Source organism: Nycticebus coucang, chromosome 8, assembly GCF_027406575.1.
Source record: "Nycticebus coucang isolate mNycCou1 chromosome 8, mNycCou1.pri, whole genome shotgun sequence".
NCBI classification, from domain to species: Eukaryota; Metazoa; Chordata; class Mammalia; order Primates; family Lorisidae; genus Nycticebus; species Nycticebus coucang.
Window position 1 is genome coordinate 122,510,928 of NC_069787.1, and position 14,099 is coordinate 122,525,026.

At 41.1% G+C, this 14,099-nt stretch overlaps 1 protein-coding gene and 1 pseudogene across 1 annotated transcript in view; one reads left to right on the plus strand and one right to left on the minus strand.

Moving 5' to 3' along the window:
- The window catches only part of GMPS (guanine monophosphate synthase), a 62,067-nt gene that overhangs the window by 12,675 nt on the left and 35,293 nt on the right, over nt 1-14,099 (plus strand). The window contains exons 3-4 of the mRNA XM_053598889.1: nt 5,036-5,150; nt 10,908-11,005. Coding sequence (XP_053454864.1) covers nt 5,036-5,150; nt 10,908-11,005 — 213 coding nt within the window. The remainder of the gene's footprint in view (nt 1-5,035; nt 5,151-10,907; nt 11,006-14,099) is intronic.
- On the minus strand, nt 315-889 carry LOC128591463 (NADH dehydrogenase [ubiquinone] 1 alpha subcomplex subunit 11-like; annotated as a pseudogene).

Here is a 14,099-nt window from a genome sequence, read left to right on the forward strand (position 1 = left end):
CTGCATTTTCATTTCACAGTTAAAAGAGTTTATCATTTCAATATTTTATGTTTTATAGAATTTGTGGGTTAGAGTTAGATGTAGCTATTAAGGCCATTTATGTATTCATCCTAAAGCATTTAACTGAAAGAAACTGCATAGGAAATTGGCTAGAATAACTCCATACAGAAGAAATCTGTGTATGATAACTATTTTGCTTTTCAACCCAAGAGACTAGTTTCTAAAGTGTGAAAAAGATTTCTTACATCTAATGTAAGTGCTAGTTCCAATACCTTGTACCCTAGACTTAGTCCAAACAACTTTTATATATAATCCTTCCTTTTTTTTTTTTTTTTTTTTTCACATATACACAGAATTTATTTCCAGAAGTATCCCAATCTGCTGAGGTCCTGGCAGACGGCAGGGCTCACACCCTGGGCTCTCCAAACACTCTCCAGCCTTCCAGCTTGCCCATCTTGACTAGGGCTGCCGCTATGCCCATGTACATGCAGGCAGTGGCACCCATCCCGTAGTTGTGAGTGCGTGCTCCCAGGGTCAGGCCTCCTGCACAGCCTCCGATGAAGTAGTTCAGGGGGTCAGTCAGGCTGCTCACGGACCTGGGCGCTGATGCACTAGGCAAGGCCAAACACGGCTCCAATAGCAGCTGCTGCAGTAAATGTATATCGTCCAGCCCTGGCCACTCCTTCAAGGACTGTGCCAGAGGGATTGAGTGAGAGGCTATAGGCAGAGGTGGCCAGGCCAACGCCGCCGCCGATACTGGTGCTAGCGTAGGCTCTGCGGTGGCAGTCGGTGCCATCCGGGATGTCCCAGTACTGACGGAGGAGCCTCCGCGCCATGGTAGCCGAAGTGTGGGCACCACACAGCTGACCCTGCGTGCTCCGCAGCCCAAAGGACCATATAATCCTTCCTTTAACAACTATTTCCAGTTATTGATTTACCTTTTATCATGGAATTAATGTCTTTTTTTCTTTTTGTAGAGACAGAGTCTCACTGTACCGCCCTCGGGTAGAGTGCCGTGGCGTCACACGGCTCACAGCAACCTCTAACTCCTGGGCTTACGCGATTCTCCTGCCTCAGCCTCCCAAGCAGCTGGGACTATAGGCGCCTGCCACAACGCCCGGCTATTTTTTGGTTGCAGTTTGGTCGGGACTGGTTTTGAACCCACCACCCTCGGCATATGGGGCCGGTGCCTTACCGACTGAGCCACAGGCGCTGCCCAGTGTTATTTCTTTATAAAGAATTTTGTCCAGAAGCAAGCCCACAACTGTAGTTTAAGTTCTTAATTGGTTCTTAAATATATATATTTTTCCCTTCAGGCAGGGAAGGGACACTTTGCCCCAGGCTAGAGTGTTCCTGAGTTCCAGTGATTATTTTGCCTCAGCCTCCCGAGTAGCTGTGACTATAGTCACTGGCCACAATGCCCAGCTGGTTTTTCTAGTTTTAGTAGAGACGAGTCTCACAGTTGCTTGGGCTGGTTCTCAAATTGCTGAGCTTGAGCAATCCATGTCCCAGAGTGCTGTCAAACTGTAGTATAATGTGTGCAGTTCTTCTCCCAAAATGTTTTATTTTTTAAAAAACATAATTTTTTTCCAGTGTGAAAATGGTTAAGAGGATTTTATTTATTTATTTATTTGAGATAGAGTCTGATTCCATCGCCCTGGGAAGAGTGCCATGGCTTATAGCAACCTTAAGCTCCTGAGCTCGAGAGATCTCTTGCTAGGATTACAGCAATGAGCCACCACACCTGGCTGGTGAAAAGGAGGAAGGAAGGCCCAGTGTTGCTATGTTATTTTTCTTTTTTTCCTGAAATCTTTTAAACATTTCACAGACATGTGTACATTACCTGGTGATTTCTTGGTTCTGAAAGGGAGTAAATTCACAATTAGAAAAGGCATGTTTAAATTTAAATCTGTTCTAGCCTTAAGATAGAGATAAAAAATGGCTCTTTTTTTAATCTGTGTAGTTTTTAGAGTAATAAGGGACCACTGAGTATTATCTAATTCAGCTGACTTGATTTGCCATCAAGAACTAGTTTTTGGGCTCCATGTCTGTAGCACACTGGTTATGGTGCCAGCCACATAACACTGAGGTTGGTGGGTCTGAGTCCAGCCCGGGCCAGCTAAACAATGATGAGAAGTGCAATAAAAAATAGCTGGGTGTTGTGGCAGGTGCCTATAGTCCCAGTTACTTGGGAGGCTGAGACAAGAGAATCGCTTAAGCCCAAGAGTTTGAGGTTGCTGTGAGCTGTGATGCTACAGCACTCTACCGTGGGTGACAAACTCGAGACTCTGTCTGGAAAAAACAAAAAAACAGTATGTGAAATCTGAATGGCTCTCTGTCAAATCAAAGCTCCATTATCCATCTCCCATAAAAACCCAAAAAATCTTCAGCAAACTAACACAGACTAAAAAATTTAAAATAGGGGCTCAGCGCCTGTGGCTCAAGCAGCTAAGGCGCCAGCCACATACACCTGAGCTGGAGGGTTCTAATCCAGCCCTGGCCTGCCAAACAACGATGGCTGCAACCAAAAAAAGCCGCGTGTTGTGGTGGGCGCCTGTAGTCCCAGCTACTTGGGAGGTGGAGGCAGGAGAATCGCTGCTTGAGCCCAGGAGTTGGAGGTTGCTGTGAGCTGTGATGCCATGGCACTCTACCCAGGGCAACAGCTTGAGGCTCTGTCTCAAAAAAAAAAAAAAAAAAAAAAAATTAAAGTAGGAAAGCCAACAGTTGACAGTACAAATCTAAAAATGTTTCCTATCACTTGATTATAAACAGTTTCTAGATCAAACTTTTGCCTAAAGCTTTTTTCTGTAGTAGGGGAATAGGACTTATAGCACTGTGTTTTTTGTTTTTGTTTTTTGAGACAGTCTCACTATGTCGCTCTTGGTAGAGTGCTGTAGTATCACAGCTCACAGCAACCTCAAACTTTTTTTTTTTTTTAATTTGGCCGGGGCTGGGTTTGAACCCGCCACCTCCTGCATATGGGACCGGCGCCCTACCCGCTGAGCCACAGGCGCCGCCCAGCAACCTCAAACTCTTGCGCTTAAGCGATTCTTGCCTCAACCTCCCGAGTAGCTGGGACTATAGGCGCCCAGCTATTTTTTTTGGTTGCAGTTGTTACTGTTTAGTAGGCCGAGGCTGGGCTCAAGCTCGCCACCTTCAGTGTATGTGGCCAGCGCCCTACTCACTTTGAGCTACGGGTGCCGAGGCAGCACTGTGATTTTTATTATTATAATTCTTTCTGCCAGAAAAGTCTATTTGACCATGCTTTTTCTAGATTAAAAGTTTAATGACATGAGAGACAAATTAATCAACCAGTTTGTAGAATCTTGGCCTGCCTAATATATTTTGTAACTGCAAGTTAATTTCAAAATAGGGTACAAATAGAAGATTCAAAGAATGATTACCTCTAAAGAGTTATTGAGATAAGACATTCATAATTGGTTTAAGTACTGCTTGAGTTTTATCCTTGACTAAGTCCATCACACTTTTTTTTTTCATGGTACTAAGAATCTTAGTAGCCTTGAGTCTTTTAGCAGATTAGTGACATGCTGGATGGTCGCATAGTGGTTATTCTTTATAAAACTAAATATAAGGCGGTGCCTGTGGCTCAATGCATAGGGTGCCGGTCCCATATACTGAGGGTGGCAGGTTCAAACCCGGCCCCAGCCGAACAACAAAAAAATAGCCGGGCATTGTGGCGGGTGCCTGTAGTCTCAGCTACTTGAGAGGCTGAGGCAACAGAATTGCCTAAGCCCAGGAGCTGGAGGTTGCTGTGAGCCGTGTGGTGCCACAGCACTTTACCGAGGGCAATAAAAACTTGACTCTGTCTCTACAAAGAAAAACTATAACAGATTCTAGAGGTTTTGACTGTTAATGTGTTTTATAGAATTTAGCTTCTGTATTTTTAAGAAGCAAGGTTACAGATCTACCCCAGGGCTAACGTCATGCCCCTTTTGAAATGTACATTAAAGAGCTCACATTTACTATTTAAGTAGATTGTTTTCCATCTCTTTCACAGGAGATCAGGTAGCAAACATTGTGTGCTGTATCTCATGTTACCCATAAAAAGTTCAGAGGGTGCTTTTGGGCTCACTAAAATTGTTGTAATTAAAAAAACACCCTAGCTTGCTGAGCAGTTTTTATGAAGTCTATTTTTGTTATATTGTTCTGGATGTATTATAAGCCTGGGAATAGACTTTGTATATTTTTAAGTGAATTGTAATATAAGTTTGTTTTTTAAGTTGATTTTGATTACATCTTGGAATGTATTTTCCTTGGAAGTATAGATAAATTAGGTTTATCTGCAAACTCTGAGTTTGAGTGTACCTTAAATTGAGTAAAGCACACAACTGTGCCTTTACGTGAGTGGGCTTTATAACAGTTGTTTGACTCCCAAATTAATGCAGACTCTGAAAATTATAATGCAGATAAGTTATAGTATAGCCTGAGTTCCGAGAGTAGGGCATACAGGGCAAAACTGATGTTAGCTTCCTTTTCCCAGACTCAGGGAAAGCTGTTGGGGGTGTTGGGCGTTTTAAACAGGCAAAGTTAGGCAACATTGCTTTATATTCTGCCGTCCTTCGTTATAGAGTATTTCGCTCTGAGCCATCCAGGGCCTTCATAATGCCTTCAGTTCTTCTGTGACCTGCTTTACTACTAGGATCTCAGAAGACCTGTATTTTCTCCAACTCCAAAATTTTCACTGCTTCTTTCATTAGTGAGAAAACCGTTAAAATAGATCCCTGGTGGCTTTCATAGATAGAAACATTGGTATATATCTATTTAGAAGTCTTGTGCTTATTCTCAAATGAATGCTAAATTGATTTGATCTTTAAATATTTCAGTACAGAAAAAATAAGCTGCATAGGACAATATTATCTGACAGAATGTGAATCTGCTACACTGTACCAAAAACATAAGAAAATCTCTGAATCTGTGTTTTCTTCCTCAGTGGTACAAGGGAGAGAGAGCATAGACCTTGTATAAAAATTGGCAGTTGGAGGCTGTTTACCAACTCTGTTCCTTTAATCCACAGTGCTATTATCATCTCTGGAGGACCTAATTCTGTGTATGCAGAAGATGCTCCCTGGTTTGATCCAGCAATATTCACAATTGGCAAACCTATTCTTGGAATTTGCTATGGCATGCAGGTACATCTGTAAATGTGCTTTGAGAGTTATATGATATGGGACAGAACAAAGTATATTGGTATTTTCTTTAGGATATTTAAAGATTGGATGAGACAGTTTGTGCGTATAAGAACTGTGTATGAATTGCTACACTAGTATGGCAGACTGACCTCCGTTGGGGAGAAAAAAATGTACGCAAGCTCAGCGCCTGTAGCTCAGTGGCTGGTGTGTCAGCCACATACACTGGAGCTGATGGCTTTGAACCTGGCACAGGCCTGCCAAACAACAGTGATAACTACAGCTAAAAAATAACTGGGCGTTGTGGCAGAGGCACCTGTAGTCCTAGCTGCTTGGGAGGCTGAGGCAAGAGAATTGCTTAAGCCAGTGGTTCTCTTTTTTTTTTTTTTGCAGTTTTTGGCCGGGGCTGGGTTTGAACCTGCCACCTCCAGCATATGGGGCCTGCAACCTACTCCTTTGAGTCACAGGCGCCGCCCCCAGCCAGTGGTTCTCAACCTTCCTAATGCCGTAGTATGTTTTCATTGTTACAAAGGGGTCGCGACCCACAGGTTGAGAACTGCTGGCTGAAGCCCAAGAGTTTGAGGTTGCTGTGAGGTGTGATGCCATGGCACTCTACCACAGGTGACATAGTGAGACTCTATCTCAAAAAAAAAAAAAAAAGTCTGCAAATTTATATAAAAGTTGCAGAAATAGGTCTCGGCACCTGTGGCTCAAGTGGCTAAGGCGCCAGCCACGTACACCAGAGCTGGCAGGTTCGAATCTAGTCCGGGCCTGCCAAACAACAATGACTACTACAACCAAAATATAGCCTGGCATTGTGGCGGGCGCCTTTGGTCCTAGCTACTTGGGAGGCTAAGGCAAGAGAATCACGTAAGCCCGGGAGTTAGAGGTTGCTGTGAGCTGTGATGCCATGGCACTCTACCCAGGGCGACAGCTTGAGGCTCTTTCTCAAAAAAAAAAAAAAAAAAAAGTTGCAGAAATAGTACTAGAGCTCCAGTTTACTTTATGTAATTCTCCAATTGTTGACATTTTGAACGATTTGAGAGTAAGTTACAGATGTGATGCCCTGTTACTTATATTTCCTAAGTACTAATATCCTCTTCTCCATACCCACAATACAGCTATCCAAATCAGAAAGTTAATATTGATTCAGTGTTAGCATCTGATCTACAGACTCCATTCACATTTCAGTCTATTTCATTGATATGCCTTACAGGTCACAGATTCAGTCCAGGACTGTGCCTTACATTTAGTTGTCATGTCTCTTTAAGATTCCTTCAGTCCAGAGCATTTCCTTAGTGTTGTTTTTTTCTTTTATGACCTTGATAGTTTTTTAAAATGTGCTAGTTATTTTGTAGAATATCCCACAATTTTGATTTCTTTGGTTTTTTTTTTTTTTTTGAGACAGAGTTTCACTGCCTCAGCCTTGGTAGAGTGCTGTGTCATCACAGCTCACAGCAACCTCCAACTCTTGGGCTTAAGCAATTCTCTTGCCTCAGCCTCCCAAGTAGCTGGGACTACAGGTGCCTGCCACAACAGGCGGTTCTCTTGCCCCAGTTTCCCAAGTAGCTGGGACTACAGGTGCCTGCCACAATGCCTGGCTGTTTCGTTTTGACTCAGGGGTCCTCAAACTACGGCCCGTGGACCACATGTGGCAGTGTGATTGTATTTGTTCCCGTTTTGTTTTTTTACTTCAAAATAAGATATGTGCAGTATGCATAGGAATTTGTTCATAGTTTTTTTTTTTTAAACTATAGTCTGGCCCTCCAGCAGTCTGAGGGACAGTGAACTGGCCTCCTGTTTAAAAAGTTTGAGGATCCCTGGTTGATTGTAGTTGTCGTTGTTTGGTAGGCCCGGGCTGGGTTCGAACCTGCCAGCTCTAGTGTATGTGACTGCCCTAGCCGCAGAGCTACAGGCACCAAGGCTCTTTGATGTTTTGTTATTAGATGCAGGTTATACTGTGCTGCTGTCAAGAGTATCTTACTAGGAAGCACACGATTTAGATTTGTCATGACCAGCGATGTTAACTTGGATTATTTGATTAAGATGGTGTCTATTTGTGTCTCCGTTGTAACATTAATTAACATATGTATGTTGGTGTTGTATCAAAAGCAAGAATAAACAGGGACTTACTGAGGGCTTGAGGAAAGATACTCTTCTAAGGTTTAGAAGTCTATTTTGGGCTCGGCGCCTGTAGCACAGTGGTTACGGCGCCAGCCACATGCACTGAGGGTGGTAGGTTCTTCCTCTGCCCAGGCCAGCTAAACCGCAACAAAAAAAATAACTGGGCGTTGTGGCCGCTGCCTGTAGTCCCAGCTACTTGGGAGGCTGGGACTATAGCAAGAGAATTGCTAAGCCTGAGTTGGAAGTTGCTGTGAGCTGTGATGCTATGGCACTCTACTGAGGGTGACATAGTGAGACTCTGTCTCAAAAAAAAAAGCAAAAGTCTATTTTGGCCTTTAGGTACCATTTTTGCTTACTTTATAGTTTTTCCTATATTTTTTAACAGACTTTAATTTTTTAGAGCAGTTTTAGGTTTGCAGCAAAATTGAAACGAAGATACAAAGATGTCTCGTGTATCACATGTATAGTCCCTCCCATCATCAACATCCTACACCAGAGACATGCGTGTGTTACGGTAGATGAACCTACACTGGTGTGTCATTATCACCCAAAGTCCATAGTTTACATTAGGCTTCACTCTTGTTGTCTGTTGTATGGGTTTAGGTAAATGTATAATGACATGTGTCCACCAGTATAGTATCATTATTTTCACTGCCCTAAAAATCCTCTGTACTCTTCCAATTCATCTTTTACCTCACTTCCCAACTTCTGATAACTGCTGATCTTTTTATTGTCCCTGTGGTTTTGCCTTTTCCAGAATGTCTTATAATAGTAATCATACAGTATGTAACACTTTCTTTCTTTTTTTAACACAGAGTCTCACTCTGTTGCTTACGCTAGAGTGTCATGGCATCAGCCTAGTTCATAGCAACCTCAAACTCCTGGGTTGAAGTTATCCTTCTGCCTCAACCTCCCAGTAAGCTGGGATTATAGGTGCCCACCACAACGTCTGGCTAAATTTTTTTGTTTTTTGAGACCGCCTCAAGCTGTCGCTCTGGGTAGAGTGCTGTGGCATCACAGCTCACAGCAATTTCCATCTCTGGGCTTATGCAGTTCTCTTGCCTCAGCCTCCCAAGTAGCTGGGACTACAGGTGCCCGCCACAATACCCGGCTAATTTTTTGTTGGAGTTGTCATTGGTATTTTAGCTGGCCTGGGTCAGGTTTGAACCCTCCACCCTCCGTGTATGTGGCCGATGCCTGCTGACTGAGCTAGGGGCAATGCCCTTATTTTTATTTTTTTAACAGTCTGAAACTATTATGCTTTAATATGAATATTACATAAAGGGAAGTTATTTATAAAGGAGAAAGTGAACAAAGATCATTATATTCTAGCTGGCTCTTGAGTTTTCAATGAAGGAAGGAAATATAAATCAATCTTCACAGTAGAATATTGAATGTTTTTATTATTCCTTGATACAAGTACAGAATGTTAGAAAGAAGCTGGCTAATAAAACAGCTATAACAGATTTGGTTTCTTCTAACTGTTTGCTATGGTTTTCTAGTTTCATTTAGAGGAAATACTGGTCACTAAAAATACGTGAAGTACAAAATCTACAACCATGTGTATTTTCTTCTAATAGGTAACAAATATATATGTATATATTGTTACTGTTGCAGCTTGCCCCGGGCTGGGTTCAAATCTGCCACCCTTGATATATGGGGCTGGTGCCCTACACACTGAGTCATAGGTGCCGCCCGGCAACAAATATTTTATAGTAAAAGATTCTTTTTTGCCTTTTAACAATTCTCTGAAAAGCGTAAATGGCGATTATGAATTTGACTTGGAAAAAAATAATTTTTCCATATAGTAGTCTTAAGAGCCAGCATCTTAATTGAGTTGATTAGGCATTGGCTTCATTTTATGTCCTGGATTTAATGTATTTGATTGATCTCTCTTACCAGAATAGTCAATGTTAATCATATAGCATAACTTATAATTAGATTAAATGGTTGCTAGTCTATTGAGAGCCATTCTATGAGGGAGAGTCTCAAAAGATAGATATATATATATATTTTTTTTTTTATTGTTGGGGATTCATTGAGGGTACAATAAGCCAGTTACACTGATTGCAATTGTTAGGTAAAGTCCCTCTTTCAAAAGATATATTTTTAGGGCCCATTGACAGTGAACTAAATGGAAAATCTGGAAAATGCTCCCTTAATTTAAATGGTAGTGACTTAATGTTTCCCTATTGATGTCAGTTTCCTATCTAATTATAATTATTTTTTTCTGTTATTAGTAGAATATATTTTTTGTCATTTAATAGGACGTCTTATAATACACAAAGCCAGGCCTGCTGATGTATAAAAAAAATTGCTTTTAGGGCGGCGCCTGTGGCTCAGTGAGTAGGGTGCTGGCCCCATTTCCCAAGGGTGGCGGGTTCATAACCCAGCCCTGGCCAAACTGCAACAAAGAAATAGCCGGGCGTTGTGGCAGGCGCCTGTGGTCCCAGCTGCTCGGGAGGCTGAGGCAGGAAAATAGTGTTAGGCCAAGAGTCAGAGGTTGCTGTGAGCCGTGTGACGCTACGGCACTCTACCCAAGGGCGGTACAGTGAGACTCTGTCTCTACAAAAAAAAAAAAAAAATTGCTTTTATTATCATCTGAAGTTTCATAGTAGGTTATGGAATAGGCTAATCTTTCTTTCTTTTTTTTTTTCTTTTGTAGTTTTTGGCTGGGGCTGGGTTTGAACCCACCACTTGTGGCATATGGGGCTGGCACCCTGCTCCTTTGAGCCACAGGCACTGCCCTAATCTTGTTTATTTAGGTAGCGTTTTCCTTCCATAAGTATTTATGTAATTGATGCCATCTAGCCAATATATTATTTGTAAAGGACTGTTACTTCTTAGTGATGATGCTGGGTAATTTTAGCACCAAAGTGTGTACCTGTTCTCCTCACGTCTGAAATTTTATTTGAAATGTCAATGTCTTATATGTTCTCTTTTCCCATTAACTGGACTCTTCTGTCAGAGTCTAATTGCTTCTTGGTAATTCTTTGCTTTAGAAGAAAAAAGTCTGTACTGCCCAGTACTTCCTTTAATCTGTTACCATTAACTATCTTTCCCTCACCCTCCCGACATAAAAAACAGAATACTGGTAGAGCTTTTGAAACCTCCTTTATACTTTTTTTTTCATTCACATTTCTATTCAGTGGTACTGGTGACCACTTTTTCTGAATTTTACTTTATAGTGGTGAAGCACATCATTCTGTACGTGTTCAGACTATTCCTTTGGAGTGAGAGATTAAATAGCTGGGAGGAATTTATACCTGTGTAAATTCCTGTTTTGGTACCACAGTTCTTCTTGTCTGCTCTAGCTTTTGTGAGCCCAAAGTGTCTTTTAAAATGCTTTTAAATTAAACTCAGATGTAAATATTAAAACAAAATCCATTTTTCTAAGTGGAAAATCTGCCAGTATTTAACAGAGATTAATCCACTATTATTATAACTATTCCTCTTAATAACTGTATAATTATATATAATACCAAGTTAACTATATTTATCAAACTCTCATTATTTTGTGGGTATAAACATAATTGGTATTTTGAAAACAAGGAATATAAATGATTAAATCAACATAACAAAATGACTGGATATTTTTCTTTTGATTTAACATCAATTTGTTTTCTCTTTGAACAGATGATGAATAAGGTATTTGGAGGTACTGTGCACAAAAAAAGTGTTAGAGAAGATGGAGTTTTCAACATTACTGTGGATAATACATGTTCATTATTCAGGTATCATATTTTTTGGTGAATAAGAATAATAGTAGATTGTCTTTTTTTTTTTTTTTTTGCAGTTTCTGGCCAGGGCTGGGTTTGAACCCACAACCTCCAGCATATGGGTCCGGAGCCCTACTCCCTTGAGCCACAGGCACCGCCCAGATTGCCTGTTTTAAAGTTGGTACTGTTTGTTTTTTTTTGTTTGTTTTTTGAGACAGAGTCTCACTATGTTGTCCTGGGTAGAGTGCTATGATGTCACAGCTCACAGCAACCTCAGGCTCTTGGGCTTAAGCCTCTTGCTGCAGCCTCCCAAGTAGCTGGGACTACAGGTGCCTGCCACAGTGCCCGGCTATTTTTTGGTTTTGTAGTTGTCATTGTTGTTTAGCAGGCCCTGTCCGGGCTCAAACCCTCCAGCCTTGGCAGTGCCCTACTCACTGAGCTACAGGCACCAAGCCTGGTACTGTTATTTTTCAAAATTGGAGGTTCTACAATTCATAACAAAATTAAAGGCACAGTAGTGGCCACATATTTGCCTTCTAGTTGTGTGTCAGGAGAGCAGAGGACAGTGGCGAGGCTAATAGATAGTAAGGAAGGCACTAAGGAAACCTGAGGAAAGCACTCATGCAAGTCTTGAAACCCCATTTGGAATTGTGTATTGTGATGCTGACATGTGTGCTTCTCCCTTTCCACTCTTTGGAGTGTGAGTCTGTACGTTAATGTGGCAGATACGGCAAACAGAGACTGTATTAAACTGGCGTCTGCTGTATGCATGTGCATGCCTCTTTTCCTACCACTTTTTTGCTAGGTATGTAACAGACCATCCCTTTGCTGGATTCATTACTAAATATTTTACTTTCTCCATGTTGAGGCAAGACTTGTACCTTAGTGTACAATCTTTTTAATATAATAAATGTATTATTAGATTTTATTGCTAAGTGATAAAGATGCTAAGCTCTAATGTATTTAAAAATTGAACAAGCTCCTCACTACGTTTCTAGAATCATTGATCTTCTGCTTTTCTAAGTAAGTAAAAATCTGAGTTTTCATTAGGTTTTCTCAAATACCAGAAAATTTCTGTTTTTGTTACTTGGTTTTCTTTTGGTGATGTTTTCTGTGCTTGTGTAAAGCCCATTTGGTAGATTGCTGGTAGAGTTACGCACTAGCTTCATTTTGACCTAAATTTTATTATTTTAAAGCTGCATTTACCCCCATCTTTATCAAATCTGTAAAATGCAAGCTGTTATCAGTTAGTGAGGATACTTTTTGTTGTCATTTTTAACTGTGCTAATTATTTTTAATTGTAGATTTATAGGCATGCATTTTTAAAGGCTTCATTGATTTATACCTAGTATAATTCTCTTTTTTTTTGACAGTCTCAAGCTGTCACCCTGGGTGTACTGCCCGGGCATCACAGCTCACAGCAACCTCCAACTCTTGGGCTAAAGTGATTCTCTTGCCTCAGCCTCCCAGGTAGTTGGGACTACAAGTGCCCACCACAATGCCGGCTATTTGTTATTGCAGTTGTCATTGTTTGGGTAGCCTGGGCCAGGTTTGAACCCGCCAGCCTCCATGTATGTGGCCGGCACCATAACCACTGTGCTATGGGTGCCATGCCCCTAATATAATTCTTAATGAGTAGTTTATTCCAAATTGGACAGATCAGAAATTTTAAAATTCAAGTTATGAACTTACTTTCATCTGAAATGGAGATATAATCCTAGGTTTTACTCAAAACTGACTATGGGCTGGCTTTTCATTGTATTGATTGAGGAGGGACAAAAATAGAGGATTTGTTTTCAAAGATTCTTATTTTTCAAAAGAAGATTAATAAAAAAAGCCATGGTTACTCCCAGTACTTTTTTTTTTTTTTTTTTTTTTGTAGAGACAGAGTTTCACTCTATTGCCCTCAGTAGAGTGCCGTGGCATCACACAGCTCACAGAAACCTCCAACTCCTAGGCTCAGGCCATTCTTCTGCCTCAGCCTCCCTAGTAGCTGGGACTACAGATGCCCGCCACAACACCCGGCTATTTTTTTGTTGCAGTTTGGCCGGGGCTGGGTTTGAACCCGCCACCCTCGGTATATGGGGCCGGCGCCCTGCTCACTGACCCACAGGTGCCGCCCTACTCCTAGTACTTCTATAAACTGAAGCTGCTCTTAGCCAAAATGCATGTGAAATATAGTGCTTGTTCCACTTCATAATGGAGAGTTGTGGGTGATTACATTTGTCCTTATTTCAATTTCAGATGACTGGTCTTGAGAACTGCTGCTTCAGGAATTCTTTTTTTTAGACAGAGTCTCCCTTGGTTGCCTGGGTAAAGTCTTGGAATTGTAACTCACAGCAACCTCAAACTCTTGGGCTTGGGCCGAAGTGCTTCTGCTGCCTCAGCCTCTCGAGTTCCTGCCACAACACTTGGCTGTTTTTAGAGACGGGGGTCTTGCTCTTGCTCAGGCAATCCTCCCAGAGGATCTCCCAGAGTGTTAGGATTACAGGCGTGAGCCACCTGCCCAGCCCAAGAATCTTATATGTACTATACTAGAAGAGGCTTTAAATATAAACTTCTGGTTAAGATTTAACATGTATTTTGTCTTTCTATTTCTAACATTCTGGAACTCCTGTCACAACCTGTGCTATTCCTAAACAATAATGTCAATGACAACAAAGCCCCAAAATGCCCTTTGGGCATTAAATTAATATAGTTTGTCTTTTTGCTTTATTTTAAATTTACTTTTTTTTATTCCTTAATATTATTTAATATAGAATTTTTATCCAAATTTTCCCTTAATGTAAACATATCTTTTTTATGGTGGTTTGTTTCAGTAAGAGTCCAGAGAAAGACTACTTAATACATCTGATTAATGTTACTTCAGTCTCCTTTGATCCCCAAGTAGCTCCTTCTCCTCCTTTCTTAACATTATTATTTTTTTTGTCACTAGAAGTCTAAATTGCTACTGGATTATCTTTTTTTAGGACTTTTCAGTAAATAGGTAGTACCCCCTCACCCCCTTTCTGTTATTTTTTAAAGAGAAAAAACAAAAAAGGGGTCTTGCTGTATTACCCACACTAGTCTCAAAACTTTGAACTCTTGGGCTAAATTGATCTTCCTGCCT